At 44.5% G+C, this 26,127-nt stretch overlaps 1 protein-coding gene across 1 annotated transcript in view; it reads left to right on the plus strand.

Annotated features, from left to right (window-relative positions):
* Positions 1 to 26,127, plus strand: part of LOC147696883 (cyclic nucleotide-binding domain-containing protein 2-like) — a 636,311-nt gene that overhangs the window by 552,413 nt on the left and 57,771 nt on the right. The window contains exon 13 of the mRNA XM_086933251.1: positions 20,428 to 20,664. Within this exon, the coding sequence (XP_086789377.1) occupies positions 20,428 to 20,664 (237 nt within the window). The remainder of the gene's footprint in view (positions 1 to 20,427; positions 20,665 to 26,127) is intronic.

A 26,127-nucleotide genomic window follows, 5' to 3' on the forward strand; every position in this document is an offset into this window, starting at 1 on the left:
GCCATCACAAGGACAGTGAATCGTATCTAACGGGCAAGTTTTCATAAGGGGAAAGGCAACTAAATGGTGGTCAATCCCTAATAACAAGCTCGTTAGTACAAATCTGTGCATTAAATTTGAAACATAAGTTAAATACCTGTGATAGCCCTCTTTCAGTGCAAGTGAGAAATAAAGTGCAACAGTTGGTCCCCCCTCGCTTCTCACCCTGACTTCCCTTTTATGAAACATAAAGTTATCTTTGATAGACCATTTAGAGAGTGTTATTATTGATCACGGTTTTGGCAGAATTGGCATCTTAAAAATCTCAATATAGGTGTATTTGATATAACGTAACAAAAGGATTCACAGTACGTTCCCCAGAGACAGACAGTCTTCAAAAATTGACTTAGTAAAACAAGTTTCTTCTTTGACCAGATAGTGTGCCGGAGCAACAAAGGGCGAAGAGCAATTATATCTGCTAGGTACTTCAGCTCAAACTCACTATGTGCTACCTCTGTAGAGGCGGAGGTAGGGAGACATAACAAACGTTTGAGGAAACTATTTTCTTCAGTCTGAAGAACCTTACTCCAATGTAGCAGTAGCTGATACCCTAGCCTTATAAATTGGAAGCATGTCTTGTATAGGTAAGGTGCCCAACTTTGCTGAGAACCTAAAAATTCTGTATTCGACATTCCTACTCATCTTACCCCTGTGAGGAAATATAGAATTTTATGGTCAAGTTGTGTTCCCTAGCGCGTACCCCACCGTCTCCATGTACGAGTTAAAGTGCATGTAACTTCCCTCCTGTACCAGCTATGAAGATGCAAATACATTTGCGTCCAACGTTAACATGTCCTCTTTCAGACCCACCCTGAATGGGTTGGATGGTCCGTTCCTGAGTATGCTATGCCAACGTCTTTTTGTAGTGTACTTCTACGTTTTTTAGCTCTAGCTGAGTAGGCCCTGAATTTCTGCTACCGAGCCTCTTTTCTGGCTTCTGACTCCAAGGGCCTCTGCCCAGGCTGCCTCTGTACCCGTGAACTCTGACTTACTTTCAGCGCGGCCTCTCGCGCTCAGCCCAGCCTGCTGCCTGCCAAGATTGACTATAACCTTCGAGTTATCTGTTCCGCTCCCCGAAAATACATTCCTGCCTGCTAGCTTCAGTAAACATCCCTCTTCAGCTGCAGGGCCAAAGGGCCGGCCTGTCTCTGTGCAAGTAATTCACGTAATTCATAGTCCTTGTTGCCATGCTTCCATGGAAGGCCCGTGCCCCCACGCTTCTCATGCAGACACTTAGGCGCTTATACACGCACTCACAGTTAGTATAGAATAGCTTCTGCCCTAGAGACCTTTCTGCCCAGATAGCTCAGTTCCTAAACACCAGATATCAGATATGATAGAAGCACAAGTTGATCTGACATGCCAGACTTCTGTCTCTTTCCGTCAGTGTAAATGTCAAGCCCCCTGCACCCTCCAGCTTCACGTCAATCACACGTCATGCAGCTGCGCGCGCATCCAAGCTTCCAATTTCTGCTGACATTGCAACATTTCTGTTAGTGCCACCCTTTTGTGACACCTACCTGTGACGTTTCTAGAACACACCTCTAGTTCACGCCTTCTGATTACGTACTTGTAACACGTGTATACTGTTATCTTGTCTTCTCTCAGCTGTTACGCCCATTATGACTGTTTCGTATGACATGAATTAAGTATATAAGCTATGTATTGTCAATAAATAGGAGCGCGCTCACTCTATCCCTTCTGACACCCTTGTGGTGGTCAGAACATGATATCCTGGTCTAGACCATTCCTTTTTGAGGAATAAAACCCCTAAGAACTCTAACACCACGGACTCTGTTTTCTTTCTTTCCGATTGAGTTATTATTGATTAAGTACTTACCTGCATAGAAATTAAGAGAGTAAATTAATTATTTACGTCATTTTGGCGCCCGAACAGGGACCCCTCCCCCACCTCACGCGCCGGTTGGTGCATTTGCAAACTATGTCCCCTGCCATCAGTTAGATGGAAACTACGCGTACCGGCAGGATTTCCTGCATCTCCCTCTGACCCACGGAGGTGACGAAGACTGCGATCAGTACCCAGACGAGGCGGTGAGGAGTGCGGAGGATCCCGACCAGAGCCTAGCCGAAAGAAGCAAGGTCCGAGGTGTCAAGAGGCCCACCAGGTTTCCGAAATTTTCCGAAGTTTTCCGAAGTTTTCCGAAGTGTCGAGTCGAGTCCAGTCGAGTTTTCCGAGGCCTTCTGTTTCCGTGCTTCCCGGTGAGTACCATTGCTGGGACGTATCTAGACGGGTTTGGGTACACAAGTCCGGTCTGCACTGTTTTTAGGCAGTGTATCTGTACTGTTTAGCAGTATATCTAGTCTGAATTTCTGCACTGTTACACCAGTGTATCTGTACTGTTTAGCAGTACATCCAGTATAGGGGGTAGTCATCTATGTCTCAAATGTCTTTTCATGTGATTAATGTTGTGGTATGAATGTGACCGTTTTTAATGTGCATTATTGTGTTTCTTGTATAACTAGTTATATTCAGTATTAAGTAGCAAGGATCGAGCATTCAGTATCAAGTAGACAAGATGCCGTTTTTTAACAAGTTAAAGCAGATAGGAACTAGGAAAGGGATACTGGAGGAAGAAATTCCTATTCCCCCTAGGGACACTCCAGGTAACTTCATGTACCATAAACATGGCATAGATGCCATATTGTATCTCGATTTATGGGCCGACTATACGAAACATCTAGACGAAAGACACAGATGGCCCGTTAACGGAACATGGGATGCCGAGTGCATCATGAAGGTAGAAGAAGCATTATGGAAAAAGAAAGCTAGACAATCTCAGAAAGACGCCATAGAATTTTGGCGTAAGGAAGCACATAAGCGTGCTGAAAGAGAACTACGTAGAGAAGATAGACTTAAAGAATCAGAGAGAGCCCAAGAAAACGAACTAGTTACCGAGGGGATCCGAGTAAAAACTGAACAGATAGACCGCGCACGACACAATCTCGTAAACGGTATGTATCTCGCGGCCGAGGGTACACCTGAGGCCCTATCAGAAATACCGAAAAACTTACCGCCACCATTGATCCCAACTAAAGTAATGCATAAGACTACTAAAGATATATTCCTAAATTCTTATCTAGAGGATGTAGCACCGGCTTACACCAATCTGCCTGTTCGCACCCCGCCCCCAGATCATGTTCCGCCAATACCGCAACAGACTTCCCCCGTTCCGCCAGCCCCGCCACTTCCCGCACCCAAAATAGACCTACCGAAACCACGTTTACCTGATCTAACTAAACGACAAATTCAAGTTCAGATACCGACTCCACAGGGAGATACTGCACAAGCCTCCGCTTCAGGAGGTGCGACCGCGGGTCCCCGGACCCCGCCATTGACACACAGATTAAATCTCAGGGATATGCAGAGTCCTCTCACGTTCAGGTCACCCCGCTTTGACGCATTTAAAGAAAACATTTCAGTTTGCAGATACGATCCAGTACCCGGAAAAGACGATCTAATGATATTGGCATCACTACGGTTAAGATCTGCTACTGATATCTTGCTATGTTATGTAGGAATGAAGGAGCGCCTAGATAGAATATATGAGTTTGTTCAGACAGGGAAAGACCCTGACAGTATTAAGGAGGCCATGGGGAAACAGAAAGTCGACATTCAAGCACAGATACTACGTTTTTTCATAAATTGCCTAATAACAGAACGAGACAGGCCTGGAACAGACCAGAGTGAGTTAGACGCACTGAACAAGTGGGGTCAAAATATAGCTGAAGGAAAACACGACAAGGGGACTTGCATAGTCAGTATGTGTGGGAAAATTAGGAAAGCAGTGCTAGCAGTACACCAAAAAGAGAAAGAAAAAGCTTCCTCCGAGGAGGAAGAAGAACTTGAAGAACCAGAAAGAGCTGCAGATACTATAGCATATGTAGGTAAGGGAAAGTACCTTAGGAAAGGCATCCGTCCAGAAAGCAAGAGAGTTTTTTTCTCTGCCTTGACAAACCCGAATTCTGCTGAACATCAGTTTCAGGAGACTGATAAAAGGCTGCGAGACCGAGTAGGGTACCATGTACTCAACTCTATGGATGAACAAGAACTAGCCCGATCAGCCGTATCATGGGCCGAAAATACAGACATATATAATGATGACACAGTAGCACAGACATTTCTGAACCTTTCCCCAGACGAGCAGAAATTAGCAGGTGTATACATGATTCAGCACCTCCTTATCAAATACAGAAACCATCATTCTGATCCAGGTCCCCTACACGAAACACTAGAAGCACTACTCATGGATAGATGGAGAGGCTTAAGTACCAAATTAATTCAAATAATTCTAGAACAACGCCGTAGATATGACACTTTTATAAGCTCCGAATATGTTCCCGCCCCGCCTCCAGAAAGAAAAATGTATCACATGCAATGCGGGGGTGGCATTGAAAGTCAGAACCCCTTACGAGAAGTGCACCCTGTTATGGGTACGGATCACCTTTTGAAACGTGTATATGTACACACGCCTCTGACCAAGTTAGAACTGTTAGAAATGAAGAAACTAGTACCGTGTCATGATAAAGATCCCGCAGGTTTTCACAGAGAGCTTAAAGACATGTTACTGATGGGGGATTACACATATGATGATATCATGAAAATGTTAAAAGTACTGTTGCCCACGAGCATCTACGAGAAACTAAAGGAAAAGGAATGGGAGGTGGGAGACACAAAGATTGCATGGGCAGAGATAGAAGACGAAGAAAGCAAACGTGTCCCAGGGGTAGGCCTTGGGGACAAAACTAAAGCATTACCAGGTTTAATAGTACAGGTCCTGCCAAGATTATTGACAACTAGAAAGGAAGATTGGGACGCGATCTCGTCCTGTAAACAGAAACATGATGAAGATACTAGTGACTTCTATTCAAGATTCGAGAAATGTTTCATTATCAATAGTGGCCTCAAACCAAGTAGCGAGTCATATCCGCACCTTTTTGTATCAAAACTAGTCGAGAATTCCCTACCATTAGTTAAAAACTGAGTGTACAAGGTTGAAAGTACTTGGCAGGCAAATACACCATCCCAGATGTTACAGATGCTCCAATATCATCAGAACAGAATTAGAGAAGAGCAGGATCAGGAACAGAAACGCATGAAAGACACGAAGATGAAAATGTTAGTAGCTCAGACGGTCCCAGCCGATGGTCAGAGGAAGGGTGGGACCCAGACAAGTCACACTACAGCTCCCGTTAAAGGGACATGCAATTACTGTAAGCAGCCAGGTCATTACGTACATGAATGCCCAGTCCTGAAACATAATATAGCCACAGGTAAAACTAAAGAACGACCGCATCCGCCTAGACAAGATCATAACCAGCATCAGTCTTCACAGAATACACAGAATACACAGCCTATGCATGCTTCTTCACCTTCAGCACAGACAGTAGCGGTACCACAGCCACAGCCCATTGCCGCGTCTCAGCAAGTTTCACAGCAGATGTACCAGTATGCCCAGTCCGCATACCCAGATTACCCCCGATATACATGAAACAGCCTAGAGAGGGAAGGTGGCTTGCCTCTTATTGAAATTCCTGTAGATCAAGAAGGTCCTTATGTACACAGTCACGTATTGGGAAAAGACAGAAAGTTTTTAATTGACACAGGGGCAAGTCGCACTACGATCAGCCATGATGAAGTCCCAGGGGCACCCCTCTCAGGCTCACAGAATGTTTCCCTTGGTTTTTCAGGACAGCCCATTGTAAATGAAGTATCAGAACCAGTCCCCCTGGCTGTGGGTCCATTATCCCGTGTTACAGACTTGTTACTTACAAAATCATGTCCAGAAAATCTGTTAGGAATTAAAACATTGAAGGCTCTAGGAGCTATAATATGCTGTTCCCCGGAGGGAGTTAGACTCTTTCTACGGGATTTCAAGGGTCATTATGTTTTGCGAGAATTCGATGTCAGATTGAAAAATGTGCCAGATTATTTGTGGGCAAAAGGCCCAACTGATGTAGGTTGCATGCATATCACCCCATACCGCGTTACACTCAAGGCAGGTGTTGTTTTACCGAGAATCAGACAATACAAGTTACCACCCGATGCTGTAGTGGCTTTACTGAAAATCATTGAAGAGCTCATTGCCCAAGGAGTGGTCGTAGAGACCGACTCCAATGTCTGTAATTCACCGATCATTCCGATTCTTAAACGTACTGATCCCAATGCACCGCCAGTATATCGGCTGGTGATTGATCTTCGAGAACTGAATAAATGCATTATACCACAGTACCCTGTGGTCCCCGATACCTCATCCCTATTGACTGCTATTGATTCAGAAGCGACGTTCTTTACTGTAATTGACCTCAAGAACGCCTTCTTCAGCGTGCCTATTGATCCAGAGAGCCAATATCTCTTCGGATTCAGTTTAAATGGACGCAGCTTCAAATTTTCACGCGCACCTCAAGGATTCACAGAAAGCCCCAGCATCTACAGTCAAGCACTGAAAAGACAACTAGATTGTATTCAAATGCCAGTTAACACCGCTTTACTGCAATACGTCGATGATCTACTGATCACCGCACGAAGTGAGCCCGAATGTGAACAAGCATCCCTGACAGTTTTACATTTTCTGGCCGACAAGGGACACAAGGTGTCTCCTTCAAAGCTACAATTCTGTGTTCAGCAAGTTGTGTACTTGGGTCACTTGCTGTCCAAAGTGGGGAGACAGCTCACTCCCGATCGCATTCAGTTAATTGTAAATATGCCACAACCCCAGACACAAAAGGAAGTGCGGGCCTTCATAGGCCTCACCTCGTACTGCAGACAATGGATTCCTCAATATGCATTTCTAGCTAAACCACTCATCCAGTTAACGACACAGGAGGCAGCGACTTCGACTGTCCTTCCTTGGAATCAGGAACACACACAAGCTTTTGAAGAGTTAAAGAAAGCCTTATGCCAAGCACCAGTTTTAGCGACACCATGTTACAGCAAACCGTTTACACTTTTTGTTACAGAACGTGATGGTACAGCGTTGTCTGTCCTCACCCAAGGTCAAGCAGGTTCACATAAGCCTTGCGCTTATTTCTCAAGTACATTGGATTCAGTAGCCCAGGCACTCCCTGCGTGCTTGAAGTCAGTAGCAGCAACAGCGTTAGCCATCAGACAGAGCGATTCAATTGTTTTAGGCCATCAATTAACAGTACAAGTTCCACACTCTGTAGAGGTTCTGTTAAACAGAACCCAGACTCAGCACCTGACCATAGCACGACTGACAGGTTATGAATTAACGTTATTCCAGCCACACATAGAAATCAGGCGCTGCAGTATTCTGAACCCCGCAACACTGTTACCTACAATTATGACAGATTCAGCCCCGCACGATTGTATAGAAATCATTAATGCAGTAACAAAGCCACGACGAGACTTAACAGATGTCCCGCTGACAAATCCAGACCTGACACTTTATGTGGACGGTTCATGCATGAGAACAAGTACAGGAGAATTAGTGGCCGCATATGCAGTGACCACTGAAACTGAAGTTAAAGAAACACATCGTATTGATACACTGTCTGCTCAAGCAGCAGAGCTCATCGCTCCGACCCGAGCTTGTATACTAGCCAAGAACAGAAATGTTAACATATACACTGATTCCCGTTATGCGTTCGGAGTCGTACACGACTTCGGCATGTTATGGCAAGAACGAGGTTTCCTGACCTCCCACGGTGCCAAGATACAACACGGTCCCCTCATTCAAGCACTGTTAGAAGCAATACATTTGCCCTCGGGCATATCGGTCATGAAGTGTAAAGCACATACTAAGGTCACAGATTCCGTTTCCCAGGGAAATGACCTGGCCGATCAGACAGCGAAACATACAGCATTGACTCACACTCAGACAGCTGACATAACAAAGACAATAGTACCGACAAAGTGTATGGCAGTCAAGGATCCCGCCCTAGATGTAATTGATATTCAGGCACATGCTACCGCAGATGAAATAAAGAAATGGATTGAACTAGGAGGGATCCAGACAGATCAAGGTTGGATGACGAAGGGAAAATCTACATGGTTTCTCCCTGACTCTATGGTTCAAGTCATGATTAATACAGCACATAGCCCAGCACATCTAGGAGAGAAAGCGATGTTAGACAGTTTACAAAATCTTTGGAACAATAAACACTTACGAGCAGCTGCAAAACAGAAAGTGCGTACTTGCATGATCTGTTGTCAGTTCAATCCAGGTAAAAGCGTCCCTGTAGAGCAAGGTGGATTTCATCCTCCCGATCACCCTTTTGAAGTCCTCCAGATGGATTATATCCAGATGAACCGTTGTCGAGGATTCAAGTATGTCCTTGTAGTTGTTTGTGCTCTGTCCCGCTGGACCGAAGCATACCCAGTCCCAGACTACACTGCTCCGACCACTGCCAGGCAGTTGGTTCGTGAATTCTTCCCACGATACGGTTTGCCTCGTGTCGTATACTCAGATAACGGACAACCCTTCTCGTCCGAGTTAATGAAGCAGGTTTCTTTACTGCTAGGATATCAGTGGAAGTTTCATTGTGTCCGACATCCTGAAGCCGCAGGCCTTGTAGAGAGACATAACCAGACACTAAAGATCCGCCTTGCAAAAATATGTCAGGAGAAAGGGGTCGACTGGATAGTCGCCCTGCCAGTGGCACTATTCTACATGAGAATGGTTGCCCATTTGAGATCAGGGCTATCCCCGTACGAAGTGGTTTTTGGCAGACCACCGAATATGTGGGGGACGCCCATTCCGAAAAAGATCACTGATGTTGATTGTAACATGTTGACAGATTACCTTGCCTCCTTGATGTCTGCACTCCAATCATGTCGTTCACAGGTTGCCGCAGCCTTCCCTGACAACACTGATGTAAAGCCGCACGAGGTCCGTCCTGGGGACCTGGTACTGGTGCGAAATTTCGACAGGAAGAGTCCGCTGGAGCCCCGCTGGAAAGCACCGAAGACCGTCCTTCTCACCACGAGGACCGCCGTAAAGATCGAAGGGAGAAAGGGGTGGGTCCATACGAGTCATGTGAAAAAATTTCATGAACTGAAGCCAGACCGAGACTCGTCCACCCCCACCAAAGACTGTGTTGAGCCGAAAGACTTTACCGTTACCGAACGAGAAAAAACTCCCCAAGAGGAGTATAGGTCGAAACTCCGATCTAGCAAGTCAGACAGTTTAATTGTTTAAGTCCTCCCCTAGGTGAATCGGTTAAATAGTTTCTGACATGTATCCCCTAGATCGAGATAGAGAGAGAGAGAGACGATCCAAAAAACGTGCATATTGTAAATCACTTCGTAGTCACTGTATAGTGACACTATTAATCATGTTTATTCTGAGTATCTTAGTTATTGTTGCTAGCATTCTGCTACCTATCTACTGGCCTATTTTCAGGCGTGAACAATCTGTTTACAATGTCTCTGCTGAACACACTTTTAGCAAGTTACCTCTACACGAACTCTCTTACAGACTTGCGCTGCGCAACAACACATTCATTAGTATGTTACACCACTCCCATCAGACTAACAATGCTACAGACTGCTGGATATGTGGCCGACTCCCTCCCTACCAGAATTACAAGGGAGCCCTTCCCCTCTTTCCGTATCCGTTCACTCACAATGGCTCCTGTGGGGCATGGTTTAAAATAATTAATTCCGTAGATCCTGATATTGCTGTTTTCGATGGGGGCTGGGTTTGGGGAAACTTGAACTTAGTCCTGCTCGACGTCTGTTACCCTGATAAGGAGGGACTCCCCACTCGAATAGGAACTGATCTAGAAAATGAAGTATATGGATTAGGTAACTACACAATTAGCCTTATGATCCTTACTGTTGAATCCGAGGCTGCACCAGTCCTGCCCCATATGCTAGTATTACCAGTTACTGGTGAATTATGTGTCCGAAAGAAAGGTTCAGTACACTTAGGTCATAGTAAATGCACTACTGTGGTCGAATTCAGTGATCATGGTAAATCGTCCTTCAAAGCTATCAGTCATTCCTATTTTGTTTGTGGTCATACCGCATACATACGCTTGCCTCCAGATTGGGATGGTACCTGTTATATTGCATTCCTTCTGCCACCTGTTTTCCTAGCTCCCCCTGATTACCATAGAAATACAAATCTAGTAAAGAATAGACCCAGAAGAGATATCCCACTTGTCGACTACACAGAAACGGCATGGGAACAGTACACTGATTTTAATAAAGGATACTTTTTCTTTTTAGGACCCGTCCAAAACAGTAAATTAATACGTAGATTAACTAGAACACTTGAAGCAGACGTACATGAAACTGCCTCCGCCTTAGGTAACCTAACAGAGGAGCAATCTGCTATGCGGGTTGTTGTCCTTCAAAATCGTCTTGTTATTGACGTCATCTTGGCAGATAGAGGTGGAGCCTGTAAGGTCATCGGGTCAAGTTGCTGTGTTTTCATCCCACAAAACGCGCCATCTGTCTATCAAGCTATTACCCGTCTGCATAAAATTGCAAATCAGATACATCAGAATCCAGGCACCTGGACTTGGTCCGGTTGGTTCTGGACAACGTTAACTGCTTGGGGATGGAAGATCCTATCCTTCCTAGGTTTTGGCCTTGTCATAGTATTCAGCTGCTGCCTGTGCCTACAGTGTGGGCCGGCGATATGTGGACTGTGTGCCACATCGTGCATTGAACATTCCAGTTTCCTCTCAAACCGTCAAAGAAAGAAAGATGAACAAATTATGCTGCAAGAACAAACTGATCAATTTATGATGATCGATATATCATGAAGGGTCCGTAGGGAACAAGGAGGGAATGAGGAAATATAGAATTTTATGGTCAAGTTGTGTTCCCTAGCGCATACCCCACCGTCTCCATGTACGAGTTAAAGTGCATGTAACTTCCCTCCTGTACCAGCTATGAAGATGCAAATACATTTGCGTCCAACGTTAACATGTCCTCTTTCAGACCCACCCTGAATGGGTTGGATGGTCCGTTCCTGAGTATGCTATGCCAACGTCTTTTTGTAGTGTACTTCTACGTTTTTTAGCTCTAGCTGAGTAGGCCCTGAATTTCTGCTACCGAGCCTCTTTTCTGGCTTCTGACTCCAAGGGCCTCTGCCCAGGCTGCCTCTGTACCCGTGAACTCTGACTTACTTTCAGCGCGGCCTCTCGCGCTCAGCCCAGCCTGCTGCCTGCTGCCTGCCAAGATTGACTATAACCTTCGAGTTATCTGTTCCGCTCCCCGAAAATACATTCCTGCCTGCTAGCTTCAGTAAACATCCCTCTTCAGCTGCAGGGCCAAAGGGCCGGCCTGTCTCTGTGCAAGTAATTCACGTAATTCATAGTCCTTGTTGCCATGCTTCCATGGAAGGCCCGTGCCCCCACGCTTCTCATGCAGACACTTAGGCGCTTATACACGCACTCACAGTTAGTATAGAATAGCTTCTGCCCTAGAGACCTTTCTGCCCAGATAGCTCAGTTCCTAAACACCAGATATCAGATATGATAGAAGCACAAGTTGATCTGACATGCCAGACTTCTGTCTCTTTCCGTCAGTGTAAATGTCAAGCCCCCTGCACCCTCCAGCTTCACGTCAATCACACGTCATGCAGCTGCGCGCGCATCCAAGCTTCCGATTTCTGCTGACATTGCAACATTTCTGTTAGTGCCACTCTTTTGTGACACCTACCTGTGACGTTTCTAGCACACACCTCTAGTTCACGCCTTCTGATTACGTACTTGTAACACGTGTATACTGTTATCTTGTCTTCTCTCAGCTGTTACGCCCATTATGACTGTTTCGTATGACATGAATTAAGTATATAAGCTATGTATTGTCAATAAATTGGAGCGCGCTCACTCTATCCCTTCTGACACCCTTGTGGTGGTCAGAACATGATATCCTGGTCTAGACCATTCCTTTTTGAGGAATAAAACCCCTAAGAACTCTAACACCACGGACTCTGTTTTCTTTCTTTCCGATTGAGTTATTATTGATTAAGTACTTACCTGCATAGAAATTAAGAAAGTAAAATAATTATTTACGTCACCTGACATTGTTAATTTTGTGTGACCATGAGCGATTTCCTGCAAAGGTGATGCCCAAATAGCAAAAAGTGTCAACTGTAGTTACCCGGGTATTATCCATAAAAAATGTTCGACATTTCTTTAGCTTGGCTCTGTAAATCATTGTATAGGGTTTGTTCTTGTTCACCACCAGTTTTCTTGCAGCTATAAAATCGCAAAAGTATTCATTAAACATTGTAGGCCCACTGGGGTTTTAGCCAGCAAAACAGCATTGTCTGCATACAATAGAACTTGTATAGGCCTCCCGGCGACTTGGGGGGCATCTGCTTATATAGCTTTGAGGGCCTTGTCCCCCCAATAATGAACAAAGAAAACAACAGAGGGACAAGAACACAGCCCTGCTGAATGCTCCTTTTGACTTGGTACATTTGCCTCGTGGGCCAAAGAAGACTGTACTCGATAATTTCTCATATAGCCTAGCAAGGAAGAAGATTATCGGTCTAGGCGCACCAATGGATAGCAGGGTTGACCATAGGCTGACGTGATCGAATAAATCGAAAGCACTGCTCAAATCTGCAAAGCAGAGATACAGTCTGCCACCTTTGACCCATGTATATTTACCTATTAGTAATCTTTTCATCACATCTTTACATCACAGGGAAGAAATCAAATCACTCCAAAAAGTTTGAACAGCAACACAGAGACTTTCATGACTGCTGAACAGAACACTGCAAAGCACAAGACCTAAGGGACAGAAAATCCAGTAGACAAACAAGGGTAAATGGCCGCTCCTAGCCATGGGACAGGGTGCTCAACCCCCTGTAGTAAAAGCCAACTGACAAGAAACAAAGGTGCACAGTTTATTGCAAAAACACCATGCCAGTGGTCTGGTATAAGCTCCTACTATGCTGTGTGAATACAACTATGTGCTCACACACGCATATACACTTATTCACAGTGGTAATGCACTAGAAACAATAACAAGGCACATAGAAACTTATTGGCTCACTTACAAATACACATCCATATCCATACTAATATAATAAAGAGAGAGCCCAAACACTTGAGACGGGCAATCTCAGGAACCACAGCACCAATCACAACACCCAATACAGCGTTGGAAATGGCAGTTGCAGTAGAAGGACATAGGCTATGCAGACACCAACCATATACATTTAAAAGGTAAAAGAACCGTGCCAGCAAAGTAGTCCCTTGTGCGCGTGTCTGCGTTGTGCTGTGGGCGTGTGCTGGGGGCGTGACAAACACTGGGGGCGTGTGGTACGTTCCGCCCTTCATGCCATGTCTCATATCGTGTGCTAATCCCACCCTGCTCCCTTTAAATACCCTTGCACCCCATATCATAACCCACCCTTACTCCTTAAAATACCCCAACACCCTTAAACACTAACCCATCTTAACCCTATAAATATACCCTGTACCCCAAAACCCAAACCTATCCCTAAACCCTAAAATACCCATGTAGCCCAAAACCCAAACCTCGCCCTGAACCCTATAAATACTCCTGTACCTCAAAACCCAAAGTTACCCCTGAACCCTAAAAATACACCTGTACCCCAAAACCCAAACCTATCCCTGAACCCTAAAAATGTCACTGTACCCCAAAACCCAAACCTACCTCTGAACCCTAAAATACCCCTGTACCCCAAAACCCAAACCTAGCCCTGAACTCTTAAAATGCCCCTGTACCCCAAAACCCAAACCTACCCCTGAACCCTAAAATACCCATGTACCCCAAAAGACAAACCGAGCCCTGAACCCTAAAAATAGCTCTGTACCCCAAAACCTAAACCTACCCCTGAACCCAAAAATACCCTTGTACCCCAAAACCCAAACCTAGCCCTGAACCCTAAACATACCCCTGTACCCGAAAACCCAAACCTAGCCCTGAACCCTTAAAATACCCCTGTACCCCATAACCCAAAACTATATCTGAACCCTCTAAATACCCAAACACCCCAAAACATATACCTCAGTACCCCAAAACATATACTCCTATACCCATACTTACCTTATCCAAACATTAAAAAAAACCATGCTTTTACCATTCATGCATTTACAACGAATTTTGTTGTAAATGTATGCGTGTTAAAAGCATATAAAATATAATGCCATGCGTTATAATGGCATTGCGGAGTCATGGTACTTTCGTAATGAAAGTTTGCAGAGTGGTATGTGGAAAGAAAGTTGCTGAATAATGGGTGTTTACCCTGCCCCGGTAAGTACATTGGTGGCATGGCGGCCCACATCTCCAGCAACATACTCATATATTTTCACCACCCATTTGAAAAATGCACAGGTCTCTCTCATTGATGGTCAGCACCGACATACACTTTTAGACACACCTCCCGCCACAAGTTCTAGAATTGAGCTGGGGAGCTACGTTCGAATCTCGGCATCAGCTCTACATCCTGTGATTCCAGGCAAATCGCTTTGTCTCCCCGTGCCTACCACAAATGAATGTGTTCTTCTGTAATGTAAATTGTGCTCATGCCATGTTGTCGAGTTTGTGCTATATAATATTGCAAGGAAAAATAAAGTAGGGAAACTCGAGTTTACACACTACTGAACGCAGACTCTTAAGTGTATCAGCAGTGTACTGTGAATCGGAGCGCTTCTGTCACAGATAAGAAATGCTATCAAAACGAAATCCTACAAAACAATATACTACTGGCCGGCAGCAATTCATACCTGGACAACATTGGGACGGGCTGCTAGTATTTATATAAGCATGCACACAAAAAGACACGCATGCTGACAGATACGTGCACTCACACACACACAGACACTCTTGTGCACACACTCCCAGAAAGTAAACTTTACACAGCAGAACAAAAAGTGCCAAACAACAGGTGTGCAGCTTGCTATAGAGTGTGTAAAAGGCTTAGGGTGACTGTGGTTGTGAGGCACCGGGTTGGCCCAGCCGCTGCGCCATCAAAGTTGTGGCCAGACCGCCTGCCAGGTTAAGAGTTTCCTCCAGTCAGGTGGGCTCTTTTTTGGGTGTTCCCACGGTGGGGCCTCTAAAAATAGGCACCGCAATGGGAACGCCAAAAACAGTCCCGACACGGCATGGACTTTACAGTCCAGGCCGTACGGAACTGGTGTGCCTGCACACAGGGGACACAAGTTGTGCCCCCCTTTGTGCATCAACAGGGCATGTGCTACCAGGGAGCACTGCAGGACGCCTTTTGTTTCCTCTCCACCAGGTTTTTCATGGCAAAGGCACAGCCATGAAACCATGGTAGAGAGGAAACTCCCAATATGCTTGGCGGGATCACGAAGGTCCCGCCAAGCATTTTGATGCCTCCTGACCGTCGCACCACTGCCAGGGGATGTTGGTTTCCTGGCGGTTGTGGCGGGGCAATGGTCTGACCTCCCTAATTGCAATACGGCAGTCGGGAGACCGCTGCCGCACTCCCATGAGTCTGGCAGTCCATAGACTGCCAAAATCACAATCTGCTCCCTATATAATGTGTGCTGGGCTCCATCTTAATGAGACATTCGGACCAGGGAATGTCACCACAAATCTTGCGAGCTAAGAGGTGGTCCAGGCTGCATATGTCATCACATTATTTGCTACCTGGAAATTCCTGAATGCCCCGAAGACCTGCATCATGTGGAGTACCAGGCAGGGGAAAGTTCACCTGACACGGGAGACCTGCAGTGCCATCTCTACCCCAATCCCATCTTCACAGTCTTGTGCCAGGAAGGGGCAACTGACAGCACCCCGAGGCATCACAGGAGCATCGCACTCTAAAACCTTGCAGCCATAGGGAGAGCACTTAATAATAACTAACTATATATATATCAGAAAACAGCAAACAAGCAGCACTATGGTTATAAAAACACAACTATAATACATCAACATAACCACATCCATAAATCCACTGATTTTTCTATAAAAATACAATTTTTCTATTTTACCAATGCTAATATATTCACTACTGTAGCTGAGCATGAACTGCCACTACTAAACTTATAGAACACAAGTCATGTTCTCCAGTTATGCAAAGACCAATAGATCAATCACGATGGAACACATAACACAATAACTAAATATATCAACACCACTGGGATACATGCCAATACCCTATGGACAAAAAATGCCACTAAATTAATTATTGTTGTAACTGTAAAACACTGATATACTCATAAAAATACTGCACCCCACTCCTTTGCCTACAATTGAAACTATAAATGAGAGATTAATTGACTGATCCTCAATTGCAGCTACAAAATAACAGATTTGCTGCTGTTATTAATTCCTCTAAAAATACAACTATATCCACAGCTACAAACAGCAATATACTCACTGATGTGGCCGCTGCAGCTATTTAAAAACACCAATATAAACCCATACCTCTAGCTATAAAACATAGATAGGTGAACTATTTTGACAATAATACTACACCAAAAGCCACCGTTTTGGCTATAAAAACAAGTTAATAAGGCATCAAAAGAGCCACAGTATGACTCAAAAAAACAACTGGAGACAATCTACATGTAGAGAAAAATGACCTTAAATGCACTACATGGAGAAAAGCAGGCATCAAAGATCCACAGCCAATTACATATGGCACCAAAGATGCACTGCCTGGAGGAATTAACCCACCAAAAGTTCACTGCATGTTACAAAACCTTGTGGCAGTATTGTATTGTCTGCACTGTCCATCTTGTGATAGTTCCTTTAGTGAAAAGAGAGCCCTTCCTTGCATGTACAGAGCATACAAAAAACTGTCCCACTTCCTTATAGAGTATGTCCTTTTTAGGTAGTATATTATTGCTTGTCATACGTTCAGCTTGTGAAGAGTGTTCCCTGCCTATGTCTTTTGTTACTAGAAAAATGCTGGTCAGTGAATAGCCTGATTAACATGACATTTTGTTAACAGCTGAGGTATGAATCTTTGTTTTTTTCTCATTTGCCACTTTCTGTATCCGAAGATATGTTTTTTATGTAGTAAGCACTTTAATCTCACTAACCCTCTGCTGTCAACTGATTGTGATTCGATTGCAGGGTTGACATCAGAGAAGGCGCCTGGTTTGGATGGTCTTCCGGGAGACTTATTCAAACAGGAGCCAGATGTATGGACGCCCTACTAGACGACGATATTTAACGCAGCTCTGAGGGGCATAGAGGTGCCCGGTACTTGGCTGGGCGCAGAGATTGTTCCCATATATAAGAAGGGATCGCCTCTGCTCCCAGCCAACTACAGGCCTATCAGCCTCATTGATGTACCTCAGAAAATTTTTGGTAGGTTGATACTCGATCGCCTCAAAACTTGGATTGAGGAACTTGCCATCTTGAGCCCCTACCAGGCTGGGTTCAGAGGGGGGTCTCAACCACGGACCAGATCTTCCGTCTGAATCTTTTGTTCTGGAAGACTTCGGCAATCGAGGGTGGCAACTTGTACACGGTATTCGTGGACTTGCGAGCAGCATTCGACTTAGTGCCAAGAGACAGATTATGGACCGTCTTGGCGGAGTTAGGGATCCCGGCCGACATTCTGTCAATTCTGATTAGATTACACCAGGGGAATTTCGCTAGGGTCAGGTGTGGCAGAAGCGGGGCACTTTCGGAAAGTTTTCCCGTTGACAGAGGGGTAAGACAGGGCTGTGTGCTACCACCGACCCTGTTCTGCCGCTTTGTCAACAGGGTAATCGACCACCTGAATAGGTTGGGTGACATTGACGCTCCCAAGCTCAATGGCAGCAGGGTGCCCGCTATTATGTTTGCGGACAACACCCTACTGCTATCCAAGTCCCCTATGGGAATACAACGGGTCCTGGACGGGTTTTCGACTTTTTGTGTGGAGCGTGGGCTGGAGATCAATGCCCTGAAAATGAAATACTTGATCTTTAACCCTCCCTCCTCAACTCGCCCAAATCCTACCATAGGGCCACTGAGATTAGAGAGGGTCCTCACTTTTGAATACCTGGGGGTAACCATCAACCAGAACATGACATGGGACTCGCATCGCACCAAGGCTAACATGAAACTGGTCCAGTTAACGGGTGGCATCTGTAGTATGGCAAGTAGGTCGACCTACAAGCCTTTTGGTCCCCTCCTCCAAATCTATAAAATGCAGGCAAGAGGGGCAGTTACCTATGGTGGAGAATTTTGGGGTCATACAATTGCCCAGAACCTGCAGATTAGTGAGAACAACTTCATAAGGCAGCTGGCAGCTCTACCACCTAGCACCCCCCTCCTACAGCTGAGATTAGACTTGGGTCTCAGACCGATAACAGAAGAGCTGGGACTAAAACCTATAACTTTTTGGCGCAGAATCTGGAGCACCCCAGAACTAACAAACTATAGGGCTGACCTCGAAGAGATCCTACCCTTACCTAATGCTACACAAATCCCATGGCTGAGATACATTAAACAAATATGCGAGACACTAGGAAGACCAGAACTATGGCTTGATCCGGGAAACGCATGCTGTAGGATCCCACGCAAACTTCTTTCAAGAGACTTTTACGAGCAAAAGTTACTTGTCTCAATTGAGAGTACACGCGAGGGGTCTTTAACAAATCTGTTTATCAAGTCCAAAGACTCGATAAACAGATTTGAGAGAGCTTGTCCTTGATGGCATTAGTCCCGTCCTGACCAGAAAACTATTTTTGCAGTGACGATACGGCACCCTTCCTCTTAGGGCATTTACGGATCGTTGGGCTAAGTCCCAGCCCTCCACACAGTGCCCAGTTTGTTCACATCCCCAGGAAAATTATCTGCACATTATATTTTTCTGTAAAGCTTACCAAAGATTTAGGAAGTACTGGCTTGTCCCACTCCTTAAACACCTTTGTTTCAGGCACTACCTCCCAGCCTACAGAATACTAAAGTCAGAACTATCCCCCCCAATTGTGTTTGCAGTGGCAAAATTCTTAACAGCTATGTGGCATACCCGTAAACGCTGCGTTAAGTTAGATATAGATAAATGAATTGTTAGATGATTCTTAAATATAATGTAGTGCAACTGATTTTAAATATGTTTATTGTATTGTTTTTAAACCCTGCTATACTTGACACTATTTGTAACTTATTTTAAACTGCTGTATTCTTTTATGATCTAAACAGATCGAAATAAAGATTGAAATGAATGATTAGAAAGGATGTTATTAGAGTTAAGAACTTGAGTCATGCCTTGTGCATTGGTTCAAAAGGTGATGTCATTAGTTCAGTAAGCACCACATCAGTTTCCAAGTGGGCATGGGTTTGCTTCTTGGGTGTGATACTTTCTTTGCTCCTTTTAGAAAACATTTTATAACTGGTGTAGTCAAGCGAATTCTCTCTAATGCCCCCCCTTGGGTATGCCACAATATCCTCTAAGTGTTTCTTTAGTGAGGCATATCACAGGTGCTTGTCCAGCAGTTGAGTAAGTTATCTGATCATGATGGCATACTGTGACCAATCCCTGTGGTTTCCTTGATGTTACCCCAGTGTAAGAACTTCTTCCGTTTGTTACTGTAAAAACTTTTTGTGTCAGCTGCCTTGCTTCTTTAAGCATTTACATTGATCTTGTTGACAGTCTAAAGTGACATGTTAGAGTAGTTTTGCAACTTGAAGGATGTTTTGGGATTCACATGCTGTGCATTTATTCCACATATTCACATGCTGAATACTGATCTTGTAGGATTATCACATTAGAGAGGCTGGGTAGAAATGAATTTGTGCTTACAAACAGGTGATTAGCCACTTTTTCCCTGCTTGAGCATTTTTTTAGTTACATTTCTACATAGTAATGCTTTGTGAAGGTGTGTACGGATGACTCAGTAGCCGGCACACAGATGTCATTGATAGAGACATTTGTCAGAAAGGCTAGGGAAGCTGCATTCTTTCTTGTGGAGTGTGCCCTTGGTTTCTCCTTGAGTGCTACTCCTGCCTTCTTGTAGCATGTTTGAATGGTTTGCACTATCCACCATGCAACGGTCCCTTTGGACACTGACATCCCCTTGCCTGCTGGTGAAAAATAACTGTTTTCCCTTTCCTACATCCTTTGCTTCCTGATCGCTTTTATTATAGTGAAGGGTTCTTTCTGCATGTCTTTGGTTGTTGGAAGAATGCTGATAGCTGTATGAATTGATTTACATTAAATCGAGGCACCACCTTAGAATAAATTGTGAATTTGTTCTCATGACCATTCTGTCCTAATATGTCTGATAGTATGGTTCTTGAGTGGTGAGTGCTTGTAGCTGGCTGACCCCGCACAGTGATGTGATTGCTAGTAGAAAGACCCGAACATTTTGCTGTACCTTGTGTCCAAAAGGTGCACATTTTTAATATTCTTTTACAGAAGGCTTTTGGAGTTATTGACTTCACCTGGTTTATGGCTGAAGACAACAGTTGAGAAAATAAATATTACTATTTTATTTTAGGAAATTGAGTCTAACAGTGAGAAGAACATGCCTTCAAACAGTTTTAGTGAAGAGAAGTACCTTTTACCAATACTGCAGAGGAACAAATTGTCTGATGACCAACCACAACAATCTGCTCCAGTAAAGGACAGCAAAGAGGTACCATCTAAATTGACAGCAAAAAGCAGAACACTAGAAGAGGATGGAGCATCACAAATTTACATCCACATCCAAACTCTCAGAGCTGGGGATGTTTTTGTAAGTATGTTATTTAATTAATAAATGTTAATCGAATTGAACGTTGTGAGAAATTGGGTTGTTGGTTGAATGGGTTGTTAACCCTGCTCAAGTAACTGTCACAATCCCTTGGGTGCGTGAACCTCAAAAGTCACTACATTAACCAATGCTTAACCCTCTGGTAGTTTGACACAAAAGCAGTCAGGCTTAATTTAGAGGTAATGTGTAAAGTATGTATGCAGCCAACAGTCAGTAATAAAGTGAACCCACAACACATAAACAAATACCACAGCAATTTAGAAACAGTGTAGTCATTTTTTATAAATTATTTCATACCAAAACAACAACAATTCAATCAGAAGAACCAGAATTATGAATTTTTAAAGTTTAAGGTAAAAACTAGCACCTAAAAGATCAAAGCATCAACCGCAGAAATCTAGTAACGCAAGACTGGGCCAAAGTCGAAAAATATGGCAGACCGTGATGGAGTACAAGTCAGATACAAAACGTTGATTGTGCTCAGTTAGCGCTTACTTTTGGACTTAGAAGAAATTTCAACAAAAAATGTTCTGAGAAGGTAGAAGTTCAGTGAGGCAAGGCTGCATGCAGACTGCGTCAAAGGAGGAGGCATCATTGCCTGGGAGCCACTGAATGAAGTCACTGTGAAGATTTGTACCTTGGGACTTAGTCTCTTTTTTGGAAGTTGAAAATCTCCAGACGGTTGAAGCTGGAGGCTGTAGCCAAGGAGAGTTTCACGAAGCGGGAAACCCCTTTGGCGAATGACCTCTGAGCAAGATTTGCTCCTGTGGTGAAGAGTGTAGTGGGAGCTGGTGTGAACTCAGGTGGACCAGCGAAGCACCTTGGGTGGATAAACGAGCAGGTTAGTCCTGGTCTCCTCTCGATTCTCGGAGCAGTTTTTAACCAAACGTTTTCTAATTCCTAAGTTTGGGATTTTGGCTGTCTGGGCACCTTTAAAACCACCACCAATGGGGCCAGACTGAATGGGCAGCACTTGATGGCTTAAGACTCACTCAGGCGGGGTCCAAGTGTAGGGTCAAGATGGTTGGAGCCTTTTCTGTACCTGAGACTCTGATTATCAGGCCAACAAACTATTCCTAGGAATGACTATGGTAAACTGACAGTCATTTGTGGGGGTCTTGTACTGATTAGGATGAGTATGAAGTGTTTAAATTCACATCCTGCTACATATAATAAAGTTATCTGGAAGATGAGGAGACAAGTTGGAATTTGTGGCATTTCTTGCTTGTGACGGTGGAAGGAATAGTGTGGTGGTGACTCCTGGCCCGGATTAGAGATTTAAACGTATCATGACACAAATACTACATACCTGACTTGATTGCGATCACAACAATAAATAACACAGCATGATAAAACTGAGGACACTGCACCGCCTGTGTTCATTCAAAATAGACCCCATCCTCCTTCTGAGGTGTTCCACCTTGCACTAGCATCCAACAGGTATTGCACATTTCTTATGCAACCCTATCTATAGTCATTGAAGCTCCTGACTACCACATTCTCATTCTGATGTAATTTAGTTTTTCATTATAGCGATTAATGATAAGTATGAACTCTCAGCTTCAATTTAGAGAAGGCAAAGTATACTTTTGTGTGAATAGACTACATAAAGGAAATTGCTCATTATACATAAAGGGAACTTGCAAGGTAGCATGACTCCACATCACACACAGTCCAGTAACATGGCCTTCTACTGGATCCCATTACCATGGAAATCAGACCGCACAACATCGACCATATAATCAGTAGTTGGAATCACGGCATTCGCGTGTAAAATGCAAATCATTTACTGTCCTGACCTTACAATGCAAATAACAACCATTGTTGCTCACCAATACAATGATATGGGGGATTTCACAACAATTTCTCTAACCTTGAATAAAATGATGTTCACGTTTAAGTGCAGGTTCCAGTCCAGAGAGGTGTTCAAATCATACCTTCAAGCACTGTCTAGCACCATCAGCAGTTTTTCCTGTTAGAATCTCTGTGGTGTTTGATATGCGTTGCTGGACGCAAGCTCCATGAAGATGTAATTAGTCATAGATAACTCTGAAGGGTGTTCTTTCATGCCTGACACCTTAGACTGTTTAATAGTATTAAGTGGTCAAAGAAAATAAATTTCTCTTCTCCTCCACATCACACCCCACCAATATTCAAAACAATCCACAACACATATAAATAAACTTTTTGTAGTTTGAACAAAGCTCCCACCAGGTAGGCTTTCAATGTTATCACCTCTGCAGTTCTGTTTCCATGTGTATCCACTGGTGAATGGTCTGTTACTTACGGTGACCTTTGGTTTTCTGAGGGCTATTCTCAAGAGTCTCTTGTGACATGCAACACCACACGTGGTCCAGCTGCAATGTACCAGAGAATGATTCAGTCTAATTCATGAAAAAACATTCATTAGCTCTTTTTACATCAACAGGATGCACCCATTTCAGTACATTGGGGCATGTACTGGATCCTTCCTCTTTCAAAAACATTTTCCACCTGCCCAGCTTAGTGGTGCACACTGAATTCCCTCTGACATCCCACTATACTGTAACATGTCTCACATCACATTATACTATTACATGTCTCACACACACTCAGAGACAAAAGGAAGTGTAATAAGTCACTAATCTGTGACATGGGAGTCTCCATGTTTCTCCCAAAGTATATGTTGGTGTCTATACCAAATCTGTAGCAACTCTTGCCTGACGTAATATCTCCCCACTGCCTCTTTGCCCTTCCCTTGCGTGGACAAATGGACCCACACAAACAAAGGGATGCACACATTTAAAATTTTCACCCTCTTCTAGAGTGGCCATGTATTTCGGATCACAGACTGTCTCATGGCCTCCCTGCTGTGGTACCAATCTGTGCCCCTGTAGGGAAAGCTTCCCTGAGAAAACTTTTCCTGAGAGGGCACGGTTTTGGTAATCTGTCCTCTCATGTTTTCTAAAATGGGGGTCTGGAGAGGGTTATGTCAGTTCTCTTCTCGCCCTTCCTTATTTGTCTGCCACACCAGTGTTAGTGTTTCTGCCATGTTAATTTAAAATGAGTGCGTCGGCAGTAGGATGCATTCTACTGATCAATACAAGCTACTTTTCTTTTTTTAAATAACTCGTCAAATATACTGAGAGGATAATTTTTATGCCCCGTCAGGTTGTTAAAATTTACAAATGCCTTTTAGAACTGTGAATTCGGGTGGGAGGCAAGATGGCGGCTGCTGCTGTGGCTGTTTGAGAAGCCTGCGACGTTTGTTGATCGCTTTATGGTGAAATTCTTGCAGTGGTTGGATTCGTGCGGGTACGTGTGTATTACGCGCTCTACTCAGTGGGGATTAGCGGCGGTCTTCGGCAATGTGGCTGAGGCTACAGCGTCCCTGGTAGCTGTGTACTGCGGAGTGGAGGTGGAGCTACGGAGTGAGCGGAGACAGCGGAGGAGAGCGGAGTTGAGCTCCAGAGTAGAGCAGTGCTCGATTAGGAACCTGCAGCTCGCCGGTAGTTCGAAGGTGAGGTGGCTTGGTGCGGGACTGATCTTTGACTGGGCAGGAGTGTGAGCTGGATTCAGTGGTGGAACTGGGAATGGCTCCAAAAGGCAGAGGGGCAAAAACTCGTGGAGTGGCGGCGGCAGCTGCAGTCGGTTCATCCTCTGTAACTTCGGGGGGTTCGACCAGCGGTGGTGGAACTCCTAATATTGCCCCAAATTCAAATTTAATTGTGACCAGGGGGACACCTGTGCGGAGCAATGTTGAAAGTAGGCGGGGGCCTGCAGTGTTGGTGTCGGACTCGATGGGTCCAGCTGGGAGCATTGACCCTGATGTCTCTGGAATAGAGAATGGACTTTGGCAAGAAGGCAAGCATGCACAACAAGATATTCCTAAAAAAGATCGCATAGTCCCCACAATATTTCAAAAGAAACCTGTACTTAACGGTAAGGCGGCGGGGAGTCAAGTAACCCAGGTAAAACGAGCTAATCCACCATTGATGCAATCTTTGGCATTGTGTGGGTCTATGGTTAGTAATGCTCCTGGCGGTAATGTCCTTGCTGCGAAGACGGTAGTGAGCTGTAGTGCTGCGGGGGATGTGGCAGCTATCAGCACGGCAATCAATATGGAGGGTCCTCTAACTGCGGGTGTTGTTCCACTAGGTGGGCTGGATGCGGCTAATGCGCCAGAAAAGAAGAATGATGCCGAATCTGCTGGGTCAGGTGGGAAATTTTATTCCATGTCGGATCTCTCTATTGTCTCAGAAAATGATGACGACCATGATAATGACAATGATAATGAAAATCTGAGCACAGTCGGTGACTGGGGTGATGAAGTAGACTCACATCTAGGGGAAGGAGACTCCTGCCTGGAGCAATTCGCTAATCAAGAGACTGTGAAGAAAACAAAAGAATACGGGGATAACATGCTGAATGTGATGAAGATTCCTCTGGGGCAGCCTGTATGGGACAGTACATCCAGTAGACAGCCTGCCAAAATTGATGTTGGTAACCCTGGTGAGGATAATGGTGAGATAACATTGAGTACAATCTATAAAGTCATAATGGCCCACAGGGAGGAGACAAGGGCGGAAGGTCTACGCACACAGGGGGCTGTATGTAAACTGCAAAATTCGGTTCGTCGCATTGCAAAGGCCTGTGCTGAAACAACTACAAGGGTCGTGGAGGTGGAAGAACACATCTCCGGAGTTGAAGATTCACTGGTTAAACAACAGTCGTCTATTACAGATCTACAAAAGATTAGAGAGGATATTGATTAGACTCTAAAAGATATGGAAAATAGATCAAGACAGAACAATCTTCGCATTTTAGGGGTTCCTGAAAAGCGGGAAGGGCAAGATGTGAGACAATTTGTTGTGGAAATGTTTAAGGAAGCCTTCCCGGATTTAAAAGACTGGAATTGGGAGACTGAGGTTATCAGGGCCTACAGATTCCCCTTTGTTATATGCACGAAAGTGAGTGGGTATGGGCAAGAACCTAATGTGCAGACCCGTGCAATTTTAATTTGTTTGAATAATTATTTGTTGCGCAAGGCATTGTATGATCTTGCTTGGCCAGATCGGCGCCAGTCGGGTAAGGGGTGGAAATTTTTCGTATGCCTCGATTTTTGCCCAGCTACAGTGCAGTTAAGGTGGGGGTTCCGGCAGTTACTACCAGCTTTTCAGGCTAAAGGAGGGCTGGCCTTTTTGCTAAATCCCGTGAAGTTAAAAGTGATTCACAAGGGAAAAACCTTTTACATCTGAATTAGTCGCGCTAGAATTTCTGAAGTCTATGGGGAACTAGCTAGCATCAGCATAAGCATCAGAATGTTGGTTCTTATATATTGTTCTTTGCCCTTTCAGCGCATTGTTAAGATGGTAATAATATTACGATACACAGCTATGTGCATTATCTGGTTATATATTGTTTAGCGTGCGAGATGTAGTTTGGGGGAAAGTGAGAATAATGCTG

This window comes from Lissotriton vulgaris, chromosome 8 (assembly GCF_964263255.1).
Source record: "Lissotriton vulgaris chromosome 8, aLisVul1.2, whole genome shotgun sequence".
NCBI lineage: Eukaryota > Metazoa > Chordata > Amphibia > Caudata > Salamandridae > Lissotriton > Lissotriton vulgaris.